Source organism: Hyperoodon ampullatus (assembly GCF_949752795.1).
Source record: "Hyperoodon ampullatus genome assembly, chromosome: 16".
In the NCBI taxonomy this organism is placed as follows: Eukaryota; Metazoa; Chordata; class Mammalia; order Artiodactyla; family Ziphiidae; genus Hyperoodon; species Hyperoodon ampullatus.
Window position 1 is genome coordinate 27832896 of NC_136929.1, and position 23101 is coordinate 27855996.

Genomic DNA, 23101 nt, shown 5'->3' on the forward strand with positions numbered 1-23101 from the left:
TCCCTTTGAAAGTGTCTATGGGTAGATATCTATGGGTTAAACACTATGTAAAAAATACTGTCTTTCAACAAATTTTAGTATCCATTGGTTATTCTTACCCAAATCATTCATTACTATAAAGACGGTGGCTTTCTAATTCTATTATTCCTCCCAGCTGGTGTTCTGTTGTAAAGGAGAATTTTCCCATCCCTTCCCCTTTAAAAATTATTTATTTATTTATTTATGTGTTTATATCAATATGGACTCAAAGATTCTCTTTTTTGCTCGGTGTTATAATCCTTTGCTGTCATTCAGTTTGATGCTCAAATTTTAATTGATTTGGCCAGGGAAAATCTGTTCAAGCTGGATTCTGTGTCCTTTTTCTGTTTTCATCAGATTTTGAGCACTTCATCTTAGTTCTAGTCAGCACCATTGAGGTCTTTTCTTTATACCCTTTTCATTTACGTATGCCACTGTGAATAATAAAAATATTGAATACTATATAAAATTAACAGTTTCTTTGCAAAAATTTTGTCTTTTGTTAATCCCACTGACATTAGGATAATCAAAGTACTTTATTCAGAAGTTGCTTGGGGTAGTTCATTTTATGTATATGTGTAAGTGGGTATATGATCAGTTTAATATAAAGTTAGGCTTATTTGTTTATTTGTACTTAATTTTTACGAGTCTTTTTCCTATCCTAGTTGATTTAATTTTACTTTTAAAATATGTGAAATATTAATATGGCTCCAGAAATAAAATTATACAAAATAACATACTCAGAATTATAAGTCCTTTTCCTTCTCTGCTTCTCACTTACTCCAGTAAGTATCCTGGTGTATCCTTCCTGCGTTCTTTTTTGGAAAAAATTAGAACGATAGATAGATTGATTTAGTTGTAGTATTATTTTCCACCTTTATTTTAAAAAGGTAGCACACTATGTATACTACTTCATACTTTGCTTTTTAAATTTAACACTGTGTATAGAAATCTCTCCATATCCATTTACAGAGATCATCCTCATTCTTTTTTTACAGCCTCATAGTTCTCCAGTGTAAAGACCTATCATAGTTTATTCAGCCAATCTTATGTGTGTGAGCATCTGGGGTGTTTTCATTTTTTTGCAATGAATAACTTTGTGCCTGTGTTTGGAGTTTTTTGTTTGTTTTTTTGTTTCCGTATTGTTAGAAGCATATCTTCAAAGTAAACTCCTAGAAGTGGGATGGCTGGGTTAAACAAATATAGAATGAGGAGGCTTGTGCTCGATAGATCTGGGATTGCTGATTCAGAGGGTGAACGCATATGTAGCTTTGCTAGATGTTGACAGTTCCCTTCCATAGAAGTTATGTCTCTCTTTTTTTTAATATTTTGTTTATTTATTTGGTTGCTCGGGGTCCTAGTTGCAGCAGGCAGGCTCCTTAGTTGTGGCATGCAAACTCCTAGTTGCAGCATGCATGCGGGATCCAGCTCCCCGACGAGGGATCAAACCCTGGGCCCCCTGCACTGGGAGTGTGGAGTCCCACACACTGCGCCACCAGGGAAGTCACAGAAGTTATGTCTTCTTGTGTCCCACCAACAATGTATCAGAGTGCTTGTTTTCTCACAGCCTCCCCAAAAGAGTATGTGGTTAAATTCTGGGCCTTTTGCCAATATAATGGGAGGAATGGTGGGAAAATGGTGTCTCAGTTTAGTTTTAATTTATGTTTATGTTATTATGAATAAAGTTGAGCTTTTTATTTAAATAGAGATTGTAAAAAATCCTCTACTAAAAATATTTGCCATCGTCTGAGGTAATTTTTTTTAGATTAATATAATATTTAGAAAATTTCTTAAGGTTTATATCATGTCCTACAACCAGTTCATAGTTTACTACTTGACATGGTCCTACTTAACTGTAATTTGACTACCGTTACAGCATTCCTTCTACCATAATGGTGACAGAAGCTTAAAAGTGGCCTTAAAAATATATATAATTATGTGCCATCATAATCTCATATATACAATGAAATTTCAGGTTAGGACAATATAAAAATCTAGGCTTTTATCAAGTATATAAGTGTGTGTGTGTTTATATCTATTCTCATAATATATGAAGTTACAAAGTTTTTTTGTTAATGAAAAGAAACATTTGTAATGGATACTATGAATGGTAGAATGGTAGATAACCTAAAAGTGACTAAAACTTTACATGTTAATGATTTATTAATTTCCATCAATGTATCTTTATATTTTACCTATCAAATTACATTGTGAGTTACCGACTTACATTCCTTAAATGCACACTGACTGAAGTGGAAAATTCATTATATAAACTCTTCCACAGGAAAGTCAGATAGCTGAATGTTTATGGAAATTAAGCAGCTTTGTAATTGTTTTTCTAATGATATCAGTGTGTACTTAAAAACATTAATGCAAATATTAGATAGAAAGCAATAGATATTTCAAGTGAGGAGTCGAGACAATTGATACTGACCATTAATACCTTGATTTCTGATCACTTAATTCCTTACTTAAAATTTATTTTACAGTATGTTGAAGGCATCATCTTTACAGTATGATGTCCTGTTTCTAAACTAGACAAAACGCTAAAATCTAATTCATCTTGTGCGAGTGACTTCTTGCCTGTTGACCTCAGGTGACATTCCCAGAGTGTGTACGGTGGATGACAATCGAGTTTGACCCTCAGTGTGGTACTGCACAGTCAGAAGATGTCCTCCGCTTGTTGATTCCTGTCAGAACTGTTCAGAATTCAGGATATGGACCAAAATTGACATCTGTTCATGAAAATCTTAATTCCTGGATAGAATTAAAGAAATTTTCAGGATCCTCTGGGTGGCCTACCATGGTTTTAGTGTTGCCAGGTAAGTTATTCTTTTCTTTTTTGTTTTATATGGTAAAATATATGCATTTATGATAATTATGTTTAGTAAGGATACATCATTGAAAATGTTTATTTAATTTTTAGAAGAATTTCTTCAAGACCTACCCTGTATCTGGATTGCAGTTGGGTAGTAAAGAAGACTCTCTGGGCATGGGGCATAACATGACCAAGTTTTAGGAAAGAGAATGTTTTGAGGATCTTGTGAGAAGAGATCAGCTTCACAAAAGCAGAGAGTTAATACTGAGGAGTGGCTGTCTGTATAGTTGGGGCCAAACTATAGAAAAAGTGGATTAGGTATTTTATTTTCCCAATAAGTGCTAAATTTTGAGAAGTTACCAAGGACTTCTTCCTTTCAAGAGAACTGGTGAACCACCGAACCCACTGTGTTATGTGAAGTTATTGTTTTCGAGCTTGAGGGTGTATGTGGCCGGGTGGGTGGAGGCACTTTTGCTATTACAGTCTGTTGTTTTTTTTAACCAATTAACCATAACTACTCTTGTGATCTCTCAAACTAATAGCCAATTTGAATTTAGAAACTTTTTTCTTCTAGGCTGACCTGCCTTGTTTGTTTGTGAAGAAATCACACAAAGCCAGATTTTAGCCTAGAGAGGATTGCTCACTCTGAAACAGAAGAGGCTATCCCAGGTCACCTTAGTAATTGACAGATAATTGACAGTGATCACTGGTGTAACTTAACTTAGGACATGTGATTAAGGAGAATTACATCATAAAGAAAACTAACAACTGGCATGGTTCTATTGTTTCTACTGTTGTTTTTAAGCACAGCTTTGTTCAAGTAGATATAGGGACCCCAAAAAAGACTTGGTTTTTTTAATACCTGATTTGTATTGCCACCTATCTTGAGATAGATAAAAGTAAGGAAATTTTGATAAAGTTGTTTCAGATTTTGAACTCAATGTTAGCTTTTTTCTTAGGAAATGAGGCCCTTTTTTCACTGGAGACTGCATCAGATTATGTGAAAGATGACAAAGCTTCTTTCTATGGTTTCAAATGTTTTGCAATTGGATATGAGTTTAGCCCTGGACCTGATGAGGTGAGAATGAATTATCTTCTCATTCTGTTAAGGAAGATTGTGTTTCTAAGAGCTGCTGTTGACTTAAATTGTGTTTGCTCTCTGTATTCAAGAAGTCTGAAATCTATTTTAAGCTATAGTGTATAATTTAAAATACTCTGTAGTTTAATTTTGTGCAGTGGTCTGGTTTTGCTACTTTTAATATGTGAAGAGAATGGAGTCTGTGCAACGTGACCCAGCCTTTAAAGACTTAGTATAGTTGTGCCTGTTCCAAACCTGCTCTGGTAGCTATACCTTTCTAAGTAAATTATAGAACCTAATTTCACCATGGGACGAACTTAGTATCTCTTCTAAATGTCTCAAATCATACAATAAAAAAAAAAGTCAAGGTGAAAGACTGATCATGTTCCTTCAAAGTAATGAATGAAAAATTCTTTGGACAATGAACCTGTAGGTCTGAAACTTACAACCAGCATGAGACATAATATTAAATCTCTTACACTCTTTTTTTTTATTATTATTATTTTTTTTTTTTTTTTGCGGTACGCGGGCCTCTCACTGTTGTGGCCTCTCCCGCTGCGGAGCACAGGCTCCGGACGCGCAGGCTCAGCGGCCATGGCTCACGGGCCCAGCCGCTCCGCGGCATGCGGGATCTTCCCGGACCGGGGCACGAACCCGTGTCCCCTGCATCGGCAGGCGGACTCTCAACCACTGCGCCACCAGGGAAGCCCTAAATCTCTTACACTCTTAATTAACCATTAGCTCCTAACATATGCTTCCTTTTAATTTCAAACATTACACTTGAATGCAAGTCTCATTTTTTTGATAATCCACATCATCTTTCAAAAATTTCATCTTCCAAACGTTTTTTAAAGCATCTGATTTTGTGTTTGCAATTCTCCAGGGAGTCATTCAGTTGGAAAAAGAACTAGCCAATCTTGGTGGGGTTTGTGCAGCAGCTTTGATGAAAAAGGATCTAGCACTTCCTATTGGTAAGTGTGGTCAAGTACTAGGTGTTTGTTTATGATTTAAAAAAATTTTTAAGAATAGAATATGTTCATCGCAGAACATTCTGAAAATAGATTAGCAAAATGAATTCACATACATTCATGAGCAACTACTTAATATACTGGTTGTTTGGGTTTTTTAAATGGAGACTGAAGAGTACCTCTCTAGTTTTTTTATTCACACACATATATGCGTACAAGCACTTTCTTATGTACATACATGCTATGTGCCAGGCCCTGGGTTAAGCACTGGAAATAGAGTATTAAACCAAAAGCTTGAGATATCTCTCATAAATCCTAGTGGACATATCAAATAGGCGATCGGATGCTTATTGTCTGGAGCTCAGGGGACAAGTCAATAGAAATGTCATTTGGACATAGTTGACATTTAAAGACCATATGAAAGAAACATATGAAAGATGAGCTAGGAAGAGAATGCAAATGAGAAAGAAAATAACCAAGGGTCAAAGCTGGGACTTGTCAAAATTTCAAAGACCGATGGAACAGGAGGAAGAGGCTGCAGAAAAGACTGAAGCAGCAGCCAATGAGGTAGATGTAAAACCTCAGGAGAGTGGATATTGGTGGGATTTTTTAATGAAACTGAGAAAGCAATTAAAATTTGTCACTGGGTTAAACTTGTTGGCTATTTATATACTCAAGAAGAAATATATATATATCAGTAAAAGGAGAGAAGTATAAGGACTTTTAGAGTGGGATGAGACAATGGAAAGTCAGGAGGGGGAGTCAGGTTGAACGTAGATGGCTCTTTAGAAGAGTTTTCATGTGATGCACAACAGAGAAATGAGGCAATGGCCAAAGAGTACCTATTTCTAGGATACAGAATTGTGTGATACATGAGTTGATTTATTATCAGAATTGTAAAGATGAAAATAAGGCTTAAAATATTTACTAATTCCATGACGTTTATCCATGATCAAACATTTTATTATTACAGTAGTTGGGAATAAAAGGCATTATTATTGTATTTCCCCAATTCTCACCTCCAAAAGTCCATCTGTATCTTCTCCCTCTAGGGCTACCCTTCCCACTTTATTCTTTCTTTCCTCCCTTCTCTTTCTTTACTCCTTTCTTCCCTATCTAATCCGTCTCCTCTTCCTGCTCCCTTCCACCCTTCTCTGTTCCCTTGTTCCTGCTTTGTGTTGACACATGATGAGGAAATGAGACAATGAGACATCTGTGTTCTATTCATATGAGGGAAAATGGCACAGCCTCTTTGAAGGAGATGTGTCAACAGCTATTCAAATTTTACATGCATGTAGCTTTTGATGTAGCAATTTTTTATGCATACTTGCACAAATGCTCAAAAAAGGTATGTTGTAAGATAGATTAATATAGCAGTATTTGTGATTATAAAATCTAGAAGCAACCAAAATGCCTGTCAGTTGGGAACTGGTTCAATAAGCAATGGTAAGTCCATACAGTAGGAATGTATGCAGCTTGTTAAAAAGCAGCAACAAAAAAGTAGACCTCTGTGTCCGGGCCAAGGAAGATGTCCAAGTTATATTAATTAAGAATAGCAAGCTGCGGAAGAGGGTCCTATTTTTGTGAACATTATATTGTAAGTATATAAATATATGTGTATGTACCCACATGTGTATACGTTGACACATATGTATATACACATTATTTGCACACAAAATTTCTAGAACAATACATAAGAAACTGTTGACGCTCTTTATCTTTGGAAGGGAGTGGTAGCAGAATTTTTCATTCTACACTTTTGCATACTTTGACTATTTCCCTTTGAATATGTATTACTTTAGTAGTAATATTTTATGAATTAATTAAGCTATCAAAGAAAATTCAATGAATAAAATATATTCTACATCAAGCAGTAAAGGAGAAAATGGCTAGAGAATACAGTCACTATCTTACATTTTCCTCTAAGTAACTGTTGTTTACTAAAGGTAAAGCTCTTCTACAATATAGGCAAACTAGAAAGGCTCGGATTCTGAAAATTCAGTTCCCTCATTTTTCTTTTTTTTTTTTGGTCAAAAAGTAAATACACTAAAGTCAAAAATACACATTTGTGTACATAAATATAGTATATATCTTTTGAAAATCACTTGGTGGTTGCTTTTTGAGTATTGTCTTGAGAATTACAGCTTATATTCACACTGAAAATAGCATTTGAAAATTTAAGCCACTGAGATTTATCCAGAATGATAATAGTTCTCTTCAATTTGGAATATCAAATGTGTGGGAAAGATGTCATGAATGCAAAAGACTAGAAAAATAAACTAAGGATGAATATATTTTAGTAAACCTTTTCATTTACACAACAGGTAATGAATTAGAGGAAGACCTTGAAATTCTTGAAGAGGCTGCATTACAGGTATTGTCCTGATAATTGTAAGGGTAAACTTTGTACATTAATTTTTTTTTTTTTTTTTTTTTTTTTTTTTTTTTATTGTGGGCCTCTCACTGTTGTGGCCTTTCCCGTTGCGGAGCACAGGCTCCGGACGCGCAGGCTCAGCGGCCATAGCTCACGGGCCCAGCCGCTCCGCGGCACGTGGGATCCTCCCAGACCGGGGCACGAACCCGCGTCCCCTGCATCGGCAGGCGGACTCTCAACCTCTGCGCCACCAGGGAAGCCCTGTACATTAATTTTAAGCAGAATTTTCACTCAGATCAACCTTATTTTTCTTGAACGTAGCACTCATTCATGTAGTATTTCATTCCATAATTGGTAGTTATAGAGATAAATAACTCATAATTTCTCCCCTTGATGGGAGAGACCCACCACATGAGCCCTTGTTGTACTGTGTGATGGGTGTTAACTCTGGAGTGAGATGAAAGCCCTGCTGGAGGAAGAAGAGCTACCAAGTGCCAAGGGCCCAGGGGAAGGCTTTGCCCAGTGGAGGACATTTAAATTGGATCTTGAAAGAAGTTTTATTGACCAGTGAGAAAAAGGGGAAAAAAGCTGTTAGTAATGGTAATTTAAATAACATCTGTAGAGCACATTATAGTTTGCCATGTCTTTGACATTATCTGTCTGTTTCTGCAGTTACACTATGAGGTCAGTATTTTCTCTTGTATCTTACAATTATAATAACTTCAGTTCAGAGACGTTTTATGATTTGTCTAAGAATTCAGCTAACTGGGAGATACAGTCTAATATCCAGGTCTTCTAATATCAATACTTAGAGTTAGTGGTTTACATTTTATTTATTTTCTGAAATGAATTGATCACAGCAGTAATAATAAAAACAAACATTTATTTGATCTTAACTTTATCACTTACTATTCCAAACACTTTTCACATTTTTAACTCATTTAGTCCTCACAGCAACCCTATGAATTAGAGACTCTTATTTATAGATAAGGGAACTGAGTCACAGAGAACTTAAGTAAATGGCCCAGAATCATACAGCTGGTAAGCAGCTAGGCTAGAATTTGACCTCTGGCAGTTTGGTGACAAAGTCCATGGTCTTGATCACTGTGCTCTAATCATAGGGAGTCATGGTGTCCTCAATAATGTTAAGAAACATCTGTGTCTTAAAAACCCACCAGCTTTTGTTTTGTTTTTTTTCTTTTAAAAAAGTTAAATCTCTGTATCTTAAGATACAAAAATAAAAATTAATTTAAAAAATATTTAATAAATATACTATGTGTCAGATAACATTCTAGCTAAGGAAAACCACCAAGTAGCTCATATTATCATTGCAGGGATTATTACAGCTTATAGAATGTCATTTAGGCCAGATAAAAAGAGGTCTTTATCGTACCGCTGTAAAGAGAAAAGTGATTTCCCAAATTACCCACCGTTTTGGCATGTAAGGTCATCACTGTGATGGTCTAACACCTACTGCTTGTTAGGCAGATGGTGGGCATTTAAATGTGTTATTTAATTTAAATTTTACAATAACCACGGAAGAGATATCATTTGATCACCAGTTTATACCTTTCACTGATTCAGGAATGGTCCGTAACTTGTTAGCTTGAGAGCACACAGCAATAACTTGTACAGAGTCAGGATTTGACCTCAAGTCTGTTTGACTTTAAAGATTACGACTTTGAAATTGCATGGCTTATAGAATGCAGAAGTTACTTGTGGAAGAAATTGATAGAAATGGAAATATAATCCTTCTCTATGAAAATACTATGTTTCGAAATTTATTATATGGTCATTAAAAGTTTTCTAGAGTTTTAGCCCTTAAAGCAAGTCTTTCCAAAATATAAGGCTTGCTTCTCATATAGGTGAGAACTAAAATTTCAGTTTTATCTGCCTTTTTTTCTTAACTTTAATAAGGCTTACACAGGCTAATGCAGTGTATGTGCAGCCACAGTCAGACTTCCATCTACTTTTTGCCCAAGTCAAGACCTCGGTACCCACCTGCCCAAGAGAACAGACACAACGTACCCAGGATAGCTGCCAGTAATGGAGACACAAAAAGAGGGAGACCTTTACAGCTGTCTTCAAAAGGGAGCCCTGGCCCTGACAAAGAGGGATGTGGCACATGTAGAATGCTAGAATGGGAGGAGATGCACCATTGCATCTAGCATGCAGATCTCTGATAAATCACTTCTTTTTTGTGGGAAGAAAGACACTGGAAATATTATCCCAAGTTTTTCCCTCCTGAAAGTTTTCTACTTTATAGGCTAAAGGAGCACTGGGACACGGGAAGAAAATTATTTCCCCAAAAGGCCTATCTAAAATTGGGTGCAAATACAAAAAAATTCATGTAATTAAAGTTTTATATTTTAAAATATACAAATGTCAGATAGCCTTATCCACCAGAGGGCAGACAGCAGAATCAGGAAGAACTACAGTCCTGCACCTGTGGAATGAAAACCACATTCACAGAAAGATAGACAAAATGTAAAGGCAGAGGGCTATGTACCAGATGAAGGAACAAGATGAAAGCCCAGAGAAACAACTAAATGAAGTGGAGATAGGAAACCTTCCAGAAAAAGAATTCAGAATAATGATAGTGAAGACGATCCAGGACCTCGGAAAAAGAATGGAGGCAAAGATCGAAAAGATGCAAGAACTGTTTAACAAAGACGCAGAAGAATTAGAGAACAAACAAACAGAGATGAACAATACAATAACTGAAATGAAAAATACACTAGAAGGAATCAGTAGCAGAATAACTGAGTCAGAAGAACAGATAAGTGACCTGGAAGACAGAATGGTGGAATTCACTGTCATGGCACAGAATAAAGAAAAAAGAATGAAAAGAAATGAAGACAGCCTAAGAGACCTCTGGGACAACATTAAATGCACCAGCATTTGCATTATAGGGGTTCCAGAAAGAGAAGAGAGAGAGAAAGGACCCAAGAAAATATTTGAAGAGATTATAGTTGAAAACTTCCCTAACATGGGAAAGGAAATAGCCACCCAAGTCTAGGAAGCACAGAGAGTCCCAGGTAGGATAAACCCAAGGAGGAGCATGTCGAGACACACAGTAATCAAATTGACAAATATTAAAGACAAAGAAAAATTTCTAAAAGCAACAAGGGAAAAACAACAAATAACGTACAAGGGAACTCCCATAAGGTTAACCCATAAGGTTAACAGCTGATTTCTCAGCAGAAACTCTACAAGCCAGAAGGGAGTGACACGATACATTTAAAGTGATGAAAGGGAAGAACCCACAACCAAGATTACTCTGTCCAGCAAGGATCTCATTCAGATTCGATGGAGAAATCAAAAGCTTTACAGACAAGCAAAAGCTAAGAGAATTCAGCACCACCAAACCGGCTCTACAGCAAATGCTATAGGAACTTCTCTAGGAAGGAAACACAAGAAAAGGAAAAGACCTACAAAAACAAACCCAAAACAATTAAGAAAATGGTCATAGGAACATACATACCGATAATTACCTTCCATGTGAGTGGATTAAATGCTCTAAACAAAAGACACAGGCTGGCTGAATGGATACAAAAACAAGACCCATGTATATGCTGTCTACAAGAGACCCTCCTCAGACCTAGGGACACATACAGACTGAAAGTGAGGGGTTGGAAAAAGATATTCCATGCAAATGGAAATCAAAAGAAAGCTGGAGGAGCAATGCTCATATCAGATAAAATAGACTTTAAAATAAAGAATGTTACAAGAGACAAGGAAGGACACTACATAATGATCAAGGGATCAATCCAAGAAGAAGATATAACAATTATAAATACATATGCACCCAACATAGGAGCACCTCAGTACATAAGGCAAATGCTAACAGCTGTAAAAGAGGAAATCGACAGTAACACAGTAATAATGGTGACTCTAACAGCGCACTTACGCCAACGGACAGATCATCCAGGCAGAAAATTAATAAAACTCAAGCTTTAAATGACCCAATAAACCAGATAGATTTAATTGATATTTTCAGGACATTCCATCCGAAAACAACAGATTACACTTTCTTCTCAAGTGCACACAGAACATTCTCCAGGACAGATCACATCTTGGGTCACAAATCAAGCCTTCGTAAATTTAAGAAAATTGAAATCCTATCAACCATCTTTTCCGACCACAACACTATGAGATTAGAAATCAGTTACAGGGAAAAAATACATAAAAAACACAAACACATAGAGGCTAAACAATACATTACTAAATAACCAAGAGATCACTGAAGAAATCAAAGAGGAAATCAAAAACTACATAGAGACAAATGACTATGAAAACATGATGATCCATAACCTGTGGGATGCAGCAAAAGCAGTTCTAAGAGGCAAGTTTATAGCAATACAGTCTTACTTCAAGAAACAAGAAAAATCTCAAATAAACAATCTAACCTTATACCTAAAGGAACTAGAGAAAGAAGAGCAAACAAAACCCAAAGTTAGTAGAAGGCAAGAAATCATAAAGATCAGAGCAGAAATAAATAGAAACAAAGAAAACAGTAGCAAAGATCAATAAAACTAAAAGCTGGTTCTTTGTGAAGGTAAACAAAATTGATAAACCTTTAGCCAGACTCATCAAGAAAAAGAGGGAGAGGACCCAAATCAATAAAATTACAAGTGAAAAAGGAGAAGTCACAACGGACACCACAGGAATGCAAAGCATCATAAGAGACTACTACAGGCAACTCTATGCCAATAAAATGGACAACCTGGAAGAAATGGACACATTCTTAGAAAGGTATAAACTTCCAAGAATGAACCAGGAAGAAATAGAAAAGATGAACAGACCAATCACAAGTAATGAAATTGAAACTGGGATTAAAAATCTTACTACCAACTAAAGTCCAGGACCAGGTGGCTTCACAGGTGAATTCCATCAAACATTTAGAGAAGAGCTAACAGCCATCCTTCTCAAACTCTTACAAAATATTGCAGAGGAAGGAGTACTCCCATACTCATTCTACCATCACCCTGATACCAAAACCAGGCAAAGATACTTCAAAAAAAGAAAATTACAGATCAATATCACTGATGAATACAGATGCAAAGAACCTCAACAAAATACTAGCAGATAGAATCCAACAACACATTAAAAGGATCATACACCATTATCAAGTGGGATTTATCCCAGCAATGCAAGGATTCTTCAGTATACGCAAATCAATCAATGTGATACACCATATTAACAAATTGAAGGATAAAACCATATGATCATCTCAGTAGATGCAGAAAAATCTTTTAACAAAATTCAACACCCATTTATGTTGAAAACTCTCCAGAAAGTGGGCATAGAGGGAACCTACCTCAACATAATAAAGGCCATATACAACAAACCCACAGCAACCATCAGTCTCAATGGTGAAAAACTGAAAGCATTTCCTCTAAGATCAGGAACAAGACAAGGCTGTCCACTGTCGCCACTATTATTCAACATAGTTTTGGAAGTCCTAGCCATGACAATCAGAGAAGAAAAATAAATGAAAGGAATAAAAACTGGAAAAAAAGAAATAAAACTGTCACTGTTTGCAGATGACATGATACTGTACATAGAGATTCCTAAAGATGCCACCAGAAAACTACTAGAGCTAATCAGTGAATTTGGTAAAGTTCCAGGATACAAAATTAATGCACAGAAATCTCTTGCATTCCTATACACTAAGAACAAAATATCAGAAAGGGAAATTAAGGAAACAATCCCATTCACCATTGCAACAAAAAGAATTAAATACCTAGGAATAAACATACCTAAGGAAGTAAAAGACCTGTGCTCAGAAAACTACAAGATACTGATGAAAGAAATCAAAGGTGATACAAACAGATGGAGAGATATACCATGTTCTTGGATTGGAAGAATCAACATTGTGAAAATGACTATACTACCCAAAGCAATCTACAGGTTCAGTGCAATCCGTATCAAATTACCAATGGCATTTCTTACAGAACTAGAACAAAAAAATCTTCAAATTTGTATGGAGACACAAAATACCCTGAATAGCCAAAGCAATCTTGAGGGGAAAAAAAACTGAGCTGTAGGAATCAGACTCCCTGACTTCAGACTATACGACAAAGCTGCAGTAATCAAGACAGTATGGTACTGACACAAAAAAACTGAAATCTAGATCAATGGAGCAGGATAGAAAGCCCAGAGATAAACCCATGCACCTATGGCCAACTAATCTATGACAAAGAAGGCAAGGATATACAATGGAGAAAAGACAGTCTCTTCAATAAGTGGTGCTGGGAAAACTGGACAGCTACATGTAAAAGAATGAAATTAGAACACTCCCTAACACCATACACAAAAATAAACTAAAGAGATGGATTAAAGAATTAAATATAAGACCATAGGAAGAGCACTCTTTGCCATAAATCACAGCAAGATCTCTTTAGACTCACCTCCTAGAGTAATGGAAATAAAAATAAAAATATACAAATGGGACCTAATGAAACTTAAAAGCTCTTGCACAGCAAAGGAAACTATAAACAAGACGAAAAGACAACCCTTAGAATGGGAGAAAATATTTGTAAACGAATCAACAGACAAAAGATTAATCTCCAAAATATGTAAACAGCTCATGCAGCTCAATATTAAAAAAAAAAACCAACCCAAAAATGGGCAGAAGACCTAAATAGACATTTCTCCAAAGAAGAAATACAGATGGCCAAGAGGCACATGAAAAGCTGCTCAACATCATTAATCATTAGAGAAATGCAAATCAAAACTACAGTGAGGTATCACCTCACACCGGTTAGAGTAGGCATCATCAGACAATCTACAAATAGCAAATGCTCTGGGGTGTGGAGAAAAGGGAACTCTCTTGCACTGTTGGTGGGAATGTAAATTGATACAGCTACTATGGAGAACAGTATGGAGGTTCCTTAAAAAACTAAAAATAGAAGTACCATATGACCCAGCAATCCCACTACTGGGCATATACGCAGAGAAAACCATAATTCAAAAAGACACATGCACCCCAATGTTCATTGCAGCACTATTTACAATAGCCAGGTCATGGAAGCAACCTAAATGCCCATCGACAGATGAATGGATAAAGAAAATGTGGTACTTATATACAGTGGAGTATTAGCCATAAAGAGGAATGAAATTCGATCATTTGTAGAGACGTGGATGGACCTAGAGACTGTCATACAGAATGAAGTAAGTCAGAAAGAGAAAAACAGATATTGTGTATTAACACATATATGTGGAATCTAGAAAAACGGTACAGATGAACCAGCCTGCAAGGCAGAATTATAGACACAGAAGAAACGTATGGACACCAAGCGAGGAAAGCGGGGTTGTGGGGAGGTGGTGGTGGTATGAATTAGGAGATTGGGATTGATGTATATACGCTAACATGTATAAAATAGATAACTAGGAAGAGCCTGCTGTATAAAAAATAAAATTCGAAAAAAAAGTCTAATACGATGCAAGAATATATATATTTAAAATAAATTTAAAAAATAAAATATACAAATGTTCTCTTTTACCCAACAGGTGTGCAAAACCCATTCTGGTATTCTTGGAAAGGGTTTAGCGCTTTCTCATTCACCAACTATATTGGAGGCACTAGAAGGAAACTTACCACTTCAAATCCAAAGCAATGAACAGTCCTTTCTGGATGATTTTATTGCTTGTGTCCCAGGATCAAGTGGTGGAAGGCTTGCGAGGTAATGTATATTAAGTACTACAATGACTTCCTTTCAGGGCTTGCCTCAGTCCTCATTTCTGAAGAGAAATGAGAGGGGAGTCGTTAGGATGTTACGGTGCTGCCTAAGATAATCTAGTTTGTGTTTTGGACTTGCCGAAGTATAAAATGGTAGTTAATATTTCAAAGTATTTTTAAAATATATAGTAGTTGTTAAAAATACATAGAACACCTGGTAAAATTGAGAAGTCTGTGTACTTGATAGTAGTGTTTAATATCTACTAAACTCCTAAGTTTATCACTATATTTATTTTAATATGAGTTTTTACCAAATCTACAATTAATGCAAATATAAATTTAGAATTTAAATTAAATCATTTGAGGTTGTGGATTTCTCATTTATTTTGTTGCTATCTGCTTTTTTGTAAAGATGAAAAGAACAAATATGCTGACTTGTGATTTTACTAGTAAATATAGAAATATGACTTTTTTCTGGCTTTAATTTTAAAACTACAGAGATTACTCTTTAGTTTTTAAAAACCAAAATGGTGATTGGAGAAGAATAGAAAATCTTTTAAGTCAGCCTCCGTGCTATCTTTATGGACTTTTTATGTAATGCATGGCAGAATTACTCATTACTCATCTCACAGGACAACTTGAATGTAGATCATGGATATGATGATCATGAATTCAGGCATGGATATAACAAAGTACAGAAAATAGGCCAAATTTACATGGAAGAGAGGGTAGAAGGGAAGATAGTTAAGAAATTGTGTAAAGGGAAGCAGCCGCATAGCACAGGGAGATCAGCTCGGTGCTTTGTGACCACCTAGAGGGGTGGGATAGGGAGGGTAGGAGGGAGACGCAAGAGGGAGGGCATATGCGGATATATGTATACGTATAGCTGATTCACTTTGTTACACAGCAGAAACTAACACACCATTGTAAAGCAATTATACTCCAGTAAAGATATTTAAAAAAAAAAGAGAAGATAGACAACGTATCTTTAACCTGCTTGCTCTCCAGCAAGCAGAATATCACTTCTGTCCCTGCTTTGACAGACACCCTGCCCTTTTCCAGGCTTTCAGGTTGGCAAATTCAGCAGGCCTCCCTTAAGGAGTGTATTTGGGACTTCAAAGTATATGCAACCTAAATTCATTTTCTTGCTTATTTTAAATCAGCTATAGTTAAAATTTCAAATTTCCTGATTTTAAAATTATTTCTATTTTATTTGTAATCATCAGAAATCTAATATGCTTCAGCATGTTTTTTGATGAATTTGTCATTAACTATTTTCAAGGGATACACTTGTGGTCATTATCACTGAATCAGAAATGAAGATACCATTTTAGCATTTTGTTAGATATAAGTTTTATTCATTTGGCTTAGTTTCATGTTAATCATTGAAGATGTTGATGAATGTTTGGTTTTTTGTTTACTTGTTGTTTTCATTACTGCTAGGTGGCTTCAGCCAGATTCCTATGCTGATCCTCAGAAAACATCTTTGATTCTGAATAAGGATGATATTCGTTGTGGTTGGCCTACCACCATCACTGTTCAAACAAAAGACCAGTATGGAGATGTGGTACACGTTCCCAATATGAAGGTAATTATATTGGGATTGTATTAGTAGACAACTATGTACTGACTGTTGTAACTAATAAAATTTTAGAAATGGCAAGTGCTTAGAGTCCCTATGCAGTACCCTCTTTAGATACACGTAATGAAGGAAGCCAAAAAATTGTTTAAATGGCTTGTTTATATTAATCAGTACTCAACTTTCCAAGGTATCTACTTTTTGGTTTGTTTTTTTACATTTTGCTAGGTGCTGTGGTGATTCCAAGGAAGGATAAGAAAGTGTCTGTACAAAGAGTGCTAAGCACACAGAGGGAAGGCCATTAATACATAAGTGACTGAATAAATCAATGAAAGAATACATTTTAAAATTTTGTACCTATCTTTTAAAAGACTCAAATACATTTTGCATTTGGTACTGTTGAAACAAGCTTTAAAATATAATATTGATACTTATTAAATAAATTAGAAATGCATAAATTTGGATTGTAAAAGAATGAGGATTGGAACTAGTCATGTGCTATATTGAAGGATATAGTTCTTTGGATACCTTTTCCCTGAAACATGAATTAATAATGACATTTCAGAGCATATTGTAATGCATGATATTAAGTCCTTTGTGATATAATCTATTAATTAAATATCTTAAACTTTTATTATATTTCTGAAAATAGTCAATATTGAACGAAAATTTGTATAGGCAATCCCTAGCCGCCCCTGCCCCCCAAGTTGTATTACAAAGTGATTTGGTTGTTTGGAACTTAGAGTTGATTAAGTCACAAAATCTTCTTTACTCACAGAGCAGCTGATTTTAGCTCAATATTACTTTTTTTTAAAGACTTTTTTGATGTGAACCATTTCTTTTTTTCTTCTTTTTTAAAAAAAATAAATCTATTTATTTATGGTTGCGTTGGGTCTTCGTTACTGCATGCAGGCTTTCTCTAGTTGCAGCAAGCGGGGCTACTCTTCACTGCAGTGCGAGGCCTTTTCATCACAGTGGTTTCTCTTGTTTCAGAGCACAGGCTCTAGTGCTTGGGCTTCAGTAGTTGTGGCACATGGGCTTAGTTGCTCTGCAGCATATGGGATCTTCCCAGACCAGGGCTTGAACCTGTGTCCCCTGCATTGGCAGGCAGATTCTTAACCACTGCACCACCAGGGAAGTCCCAGAACTATTTCAACTACTTGATTTATACCATGAAGAAGCACAGTGCCACTGGAGCCTCTAACTTGACTCATAGTAAAAAAAAGACAAGAGACATATAGTTCACATGTCTTAAGACCAGTAAGTAAAACTGTATGGAAAAGTATTTGACCCTGATACTAAACAAAAATCAGTCTCTTTACCAGTGGCTTTCAAGGTTTTGGCCATGACCCCCAGCAAGAATTTGCATTATGACCCAAACGTACATATATAGGGTGGAAGAGTATGTACTCTTAGTTACATACAATATACATAATACACATTCATACAGTATGCTGCACTCTTATATTTTCCCTTATATCTTACTTTTTAAAGGAAGATCACACCCCATCAAAGCAATTTCAGGCCTGCTAAGAATTACTCTTTAGAATGCAAAAAGCATCACAGATTATAAGAAAAAAATTGAACAGAGAAAAAAGTAATTCTGAAAGTGATATAAAAAATCACTCCACTCAAGGACAGAGTTTTGATCACAATACAGTATACATTAATATATTGAGGGGTTTGTGTATTCACGGATGAATTTCCCACTTAAGTGTATGTAGTGAGTTGTTAAATCCAGTCTTTGAACCCACAGTAAGTTCCTTATTCATGTGACTACGTTGTAGTTACCATTTTCCAGGTCGGCATAACATTTCATTTCTTTTTAATGTTCATACTGTTATGCCTATAGTGTATCTTCTGCTGTATTTTCCTGTGTTTCCACCTTGCTTTGTTGTCTCTTACTCCATTCTGGTACCTGGGTTGTTTACATCTTACATTTCAGAGTCAGACTTTATGCTTTTATCTTTTGTTCTCCTCTTTGGGTTCTTTTTTTAGCCACATGATCTGTCTCTCTTTCTTTACTTCCTCTTTTTTTTTTCCCTACATATTTTGCTTCTTGAGGGCGAGAAGCCCTAAATCTCATACTCAGTATGCTCAAGTTCATATCAGATTTATGTCTAATTTAGAAACCGTATCTAGGAAACTCCAGTAAATACTATTTAGGAAAAGTGATTTGCATACCTCTTGATGTTTAATTTATTATATCACATTATCATACTAGCTGAAAACAAAATTAGTTCAATCTGTTTTGTTTTCAGCCTGATAGCACAAGAAGTTTTAGGAGCATTTTAGACTTCTCAAAAACTACTGAAGTATCCTTATATAGTAATAACCAATTATTTGGAACAAAAAAGTTGGTTTGCAGATAATATTTCAGGAAATAAAAGAATAACAAATTTTACAAAGAAGCATAGTTTATGAAAGAAAGCAGAATGGTTATCATTTTATATCTCAGTACTCCTAGAGTATGAAATTATTCAGTGATTTACTTCAAGGTTCGTAGTACATAAGCAGATGTACTTCTACTGTTAATTTACTTAGGGTAAATATAGTTGTTTAATGAAAGATTAAATCAAAATAGTACATATAAAAATAGTTGCTATAATTTAAAATCAAACGTCTTAGAATTTGGAAGCATTTGCTTTTTTTTCCTTTTTATTACATTTAAGTTTAAAGCTTTTAATGGTGCCAATGTATATGAGCTTAAGAATTTTACCATGTACCTTTAAACTTCTGTGTTTTAAATGTAAGATGGGTTTTTAATATTTTCAGAGCCTTATATCAATCCAAATACTGATTTCTCATAACCCCAACTAAAGATTGTGGTTATTTAATGGAATGTATTTGCTAGCTACACTTAACTTTATATATAGACACTGAGAGTCTCAAACTACTGACTCCCTAGAATGGCATTAATAAGAATAATACACGTTAAAGACATTCCACATTTCTGGGGTGTCTCTCAATTACTTAAGTAATATTGTCACTTTCTTTTATGCAATCCTTTCTATTCCTTTGAAGAGCTAGATGTTGAATTACCTGTTCTTGCCAACCACAAAAGTAGTGTCTGAAAAGAACAGAAGAAATTTTGGGTGACCCTCAGAATGATAAAGAGCTAAAGTGGTATTTAAATTGTTTGTAACTTTGTGGTTGCCTAGGGATTGAGTGTTTTTTGCCAATGCATAAACAAATAAATAACAATAAAATGTTTTGTTATAATTCCTGGAAAGTATTTCTGAGTATTATTTATGAGACAATTTATACTTTCAGTGTTTTAAAATGCCTTACGAAGTCTGTTCTTTGCATCTCTACAGTAAAGTATAGATAAAAGATATCCCCATATTATTGTCGAAGAAGCTGAGTTGGAAAGTTTAATTATTGATAGGTTGCTTAGCTCTAATAGTTTGTGTTGGTGACAAAACTATCTAATAGTACTCTTTTTGCAGAGTAAATAAACATCTTTAAGCTTTAGGTATAAGATTTGTTTTATTAGCTGTTAGTTTCTAAGATACCTATCAATGGAGTACTTTTTCTTCTGCAAAACAATATAGCTAAAATTGAGATCAGTGCTTTAAAATATGTGAAGATTGCTGGCAAGTATTTATACCTGAATTACCAGATAAAATAATTTAATGTTAGCCCCTGCAAGAATGTAGATTCGTTTGACTATCCTTTCCTGGACTTTATTAATGGCGGCCTTTGTTTTTATTTTGTGTTTTGATATTTATGATTATTTATTCCCAAAAACAAAGCCTCTCTTTTACACTGTGTTCAGGACCCCTATTGAGGTGGAACCATCTTGATCATTCTGGCAATGTTAAATAATCTTTGAAAGGAATGCCCAAGAGGGACGAGTGATAACATAAAATGTATAGAATTGTGAGTTTATAATTGTGTAAATTGCTTCTTTTGATGTGTTACGGACAGTTATATAATAATAGCATTTGGTTTTTATAATATCATGGTTAGGTGGAAGTGAAAGCCGTTCCTGTTTCTCAGAAAAAAACATCTTTACAACAAGAGCAAGTAAAGAAACCTCAAAGGATTCCTGGCAGTCCTGCAGTAACAACTGTACCTTCTAATACTGACATGACTTTTGGTGGGCTGGCATCACCAAAGCTGGATGTTTCATATGAACCAATGATAGTGAAGGAGGCTCGGTATATTGCCGTAACAATGATGAAGGTAATTTGTTTTACTTATCAGAAAAATTTTATTTTTTCACCGTTCATTCATTTAACAGACATTTCAGTGATTCAAACTCAGATACAAATCACAGGTCTGGAGAGTTCTTGATAGATGTCAAACTTGCAATGTTTTTTTAAGGATAATGTTATTTTCCTATGGAGGATTTTCATTCATTCTTGGCAGAAGTCTAGAGAGGTTTCCAGTTGTAGATCAAGTTAATTCAATCAGAGATTGAGATGTTTGGAAACTGGATTTCATTTCCTTCAGACATACTTGTCTATTTTCAATTTACCAGTACTCCTAGGACATAGCCCTTCAGGGATTCAGAGTTTACCTAGGCCCCCTTTAACTTTGGGTTCTTCCAAATGCCAGGCTCATCTCTTTGGGTTTCTTACTCCTTTAGGCTTTTTAGCTCTTTGGTGCCTTTAGACAGATTAAAAAAAAAAATTTTTTTGTCCAGCTTTTTTAGTTATCTTTAGAGGCAATGTTAGTCTAAATTATCAAGATGGTTGTTATTTGAAGTAGAAGTTAGGAATTATGCTATTTTCAGAGAGCAGTGGTGAGCCATTGAAGGCTTTCAGTTGGAGGAATGGCATGATTAGATTTGTGTTTTATAAAGATCATGGTGGAATATGGAGAATGTAGTTAGGAGGATAATCAAGAGACATGGTTTGGTTTAAGTCTCTTTAGGAGACTGTTGACTTAATCTGGTGAGATATACTGATCCCTTGGACTAGTGAGTTGTCAATTAGGGTAGATTCAAGAGATATTTAGGATAGATTAAGACAGTGGCTAATGGATATGGGGTAAAGAGAAAGGTAGGAAATAAAAAATGGAGTTCACATTTTGAGCTTGAGTAGTGAGACTGATAGTGTTGGAGAAGGGGCAGATTTTGGTTGAGGAAGATAACAGATTCAGCTTTGGATGTGATGAGTTTTAGATACCTCTGAACTATCCATATGAGGATATATAAAAAGAAGTTGGAACTAAAAACCTGAAGTGATCACAGTCTTACCTCAAGAAAAGAATTGGAGAATCATCAGTACTTGTATTACTCATGAAATTATGGAAACAGATGATCTCTATCTAACGTGGCGAGAGGAGAGGGAAGTTCCAGGACCAGGTCCTGAGGAACATCAGTATCAGTGATTCTCAAACATTTGTCCACATCAGAATCATCTGGAACTCTTATTTATTTATTTATTTTTCTTTAAAAAATAAATTTATTTATTTATTTTTGGCTGCATTGGGTCTTCATTGCTGCGTGCTGGCTTTCTCTAGTTGCGGTGAGCCGGGGCTACTCTTCATTGCGGTGCGTGGGCTTCTCATTATGGTGGCTTCTCTTGTTGTGGAGCACGGGCTCTAGGCACGCGGGCTTCAGTAGTTGTGGCACGTGGGCTCAGTAGTTGTGACTCGTGGACTCTAGAGCACAGGCTCAGTAGTTGTGGTGCACGGGCTTAGTTGCTACGCGGCATGTGGGGTCTTCCCACACCAGGGCTTGAACCCACGTCCCCGGCATTGGCAGGCATTCTTAACCACTGCGCCACCAGGGAAACCCCGTGGAGCACTTATTTAAAACGGAAATTTTCCTACCATCCAAAGATTTAGATCCAGTAGGTCTGAAAAGAGGTTCCAAAACTCACGTGTAAAACAAATATGCAGAATGATTCAGGTTCAAAAGCTATACTTTGAGAAATACTGATTTACAAGATACATAAATTAAAAAACAAAAGAAATGAAAATGGAAACAACATTGGCGAGAATACCAGCCAAAGGGCTAGTACAAAGTAGGACACCAGCTCTTACCTTTGCCACTTTTCCCCCCATGTTGCATATGGCAACTCATTTCATCCTCATAACAACCCTATAAATGACTGTTTCTTATTCCCATGTTACACAGGTGGAAATTGAAGCACCGAGAGGTTGAATAATTTGCCCAAGGGCACACAATGACAGAGAGTCTGATTCCAGATTTGATTTTCCTACTTCCCCCAACTACCTTATGCCACGTCCTGAAGGTCATAGAAAGCTGTTTAAGACGGGTTAACAATGTTATGCTGCAGAGTGAAGTCTTGAAAAGGATCTAGCAGTGATCAGTGATCTTGGCAGGAGCAGCTTTAGAGGCATAGTCAGTTGATTAATTTGTAGATGAAGAGGAAGTGAAGATAGCTAAAGACAAAACGAATGTAGATAAGTCTTTCAAGGTGTTTGGTTATAAAAAGAAACAGAGGAAATGGGATTGAGTGAAGGCTTTAGAGTCTGAGACTGAATATAGAAAGACACGTTTTAATATTGATGAGGAGACGATTGAGAAGAAGGGAACAATGAAGATACTCCAAGAGATAAAAATAGTATCTGTAGCTCAGGTGGAGGGATTGGCTATATGTAGGA

The 23101-nt window shown here is 35.8% G+C and overlaps 1 protein-coding gene across 2 annotated transcripts in view; it reads left to right on the top strand.

The window, feature by feature from the left end:
- Positions 1 to 23101, top strand: part of MYCBP2 (MYC binding protein 2) — a 266872-nt gene that overhangs the window by 153261 nt on the left and 90510 nt on the right. For both annotated transcript variants that reach the window (XM_079721660.1, XM_079721659.1), the window contains exons 41-47: positions 2615 to 2840; positions 3796 to 3914; positions 4798 to 4885; positions 7207 to 7256; positions 14772 to 14944; positions 16384 to 16528; positions 20492 to 20707. In XM_079721660.1, coding sequence (XP_079577786.1) covers positions 2615 to 2840; positions 3796 to 3914; positions 4798 to 4885; positions 7207 to 7256; positions 14772 to 14944; positions 16384 to 16528; positions 20492 to 20707 — 1017 coding nt within the window. The remainder of the gene's footprint in view (positions 1 to 2614; positions 2841 to 3795; positions 3915 to 4797; positions 4886 to 7206; positions 7257 to 14771; positions 14945 to 16383; positions 16529 to 20491; positions 20708 to 23101) is intronic.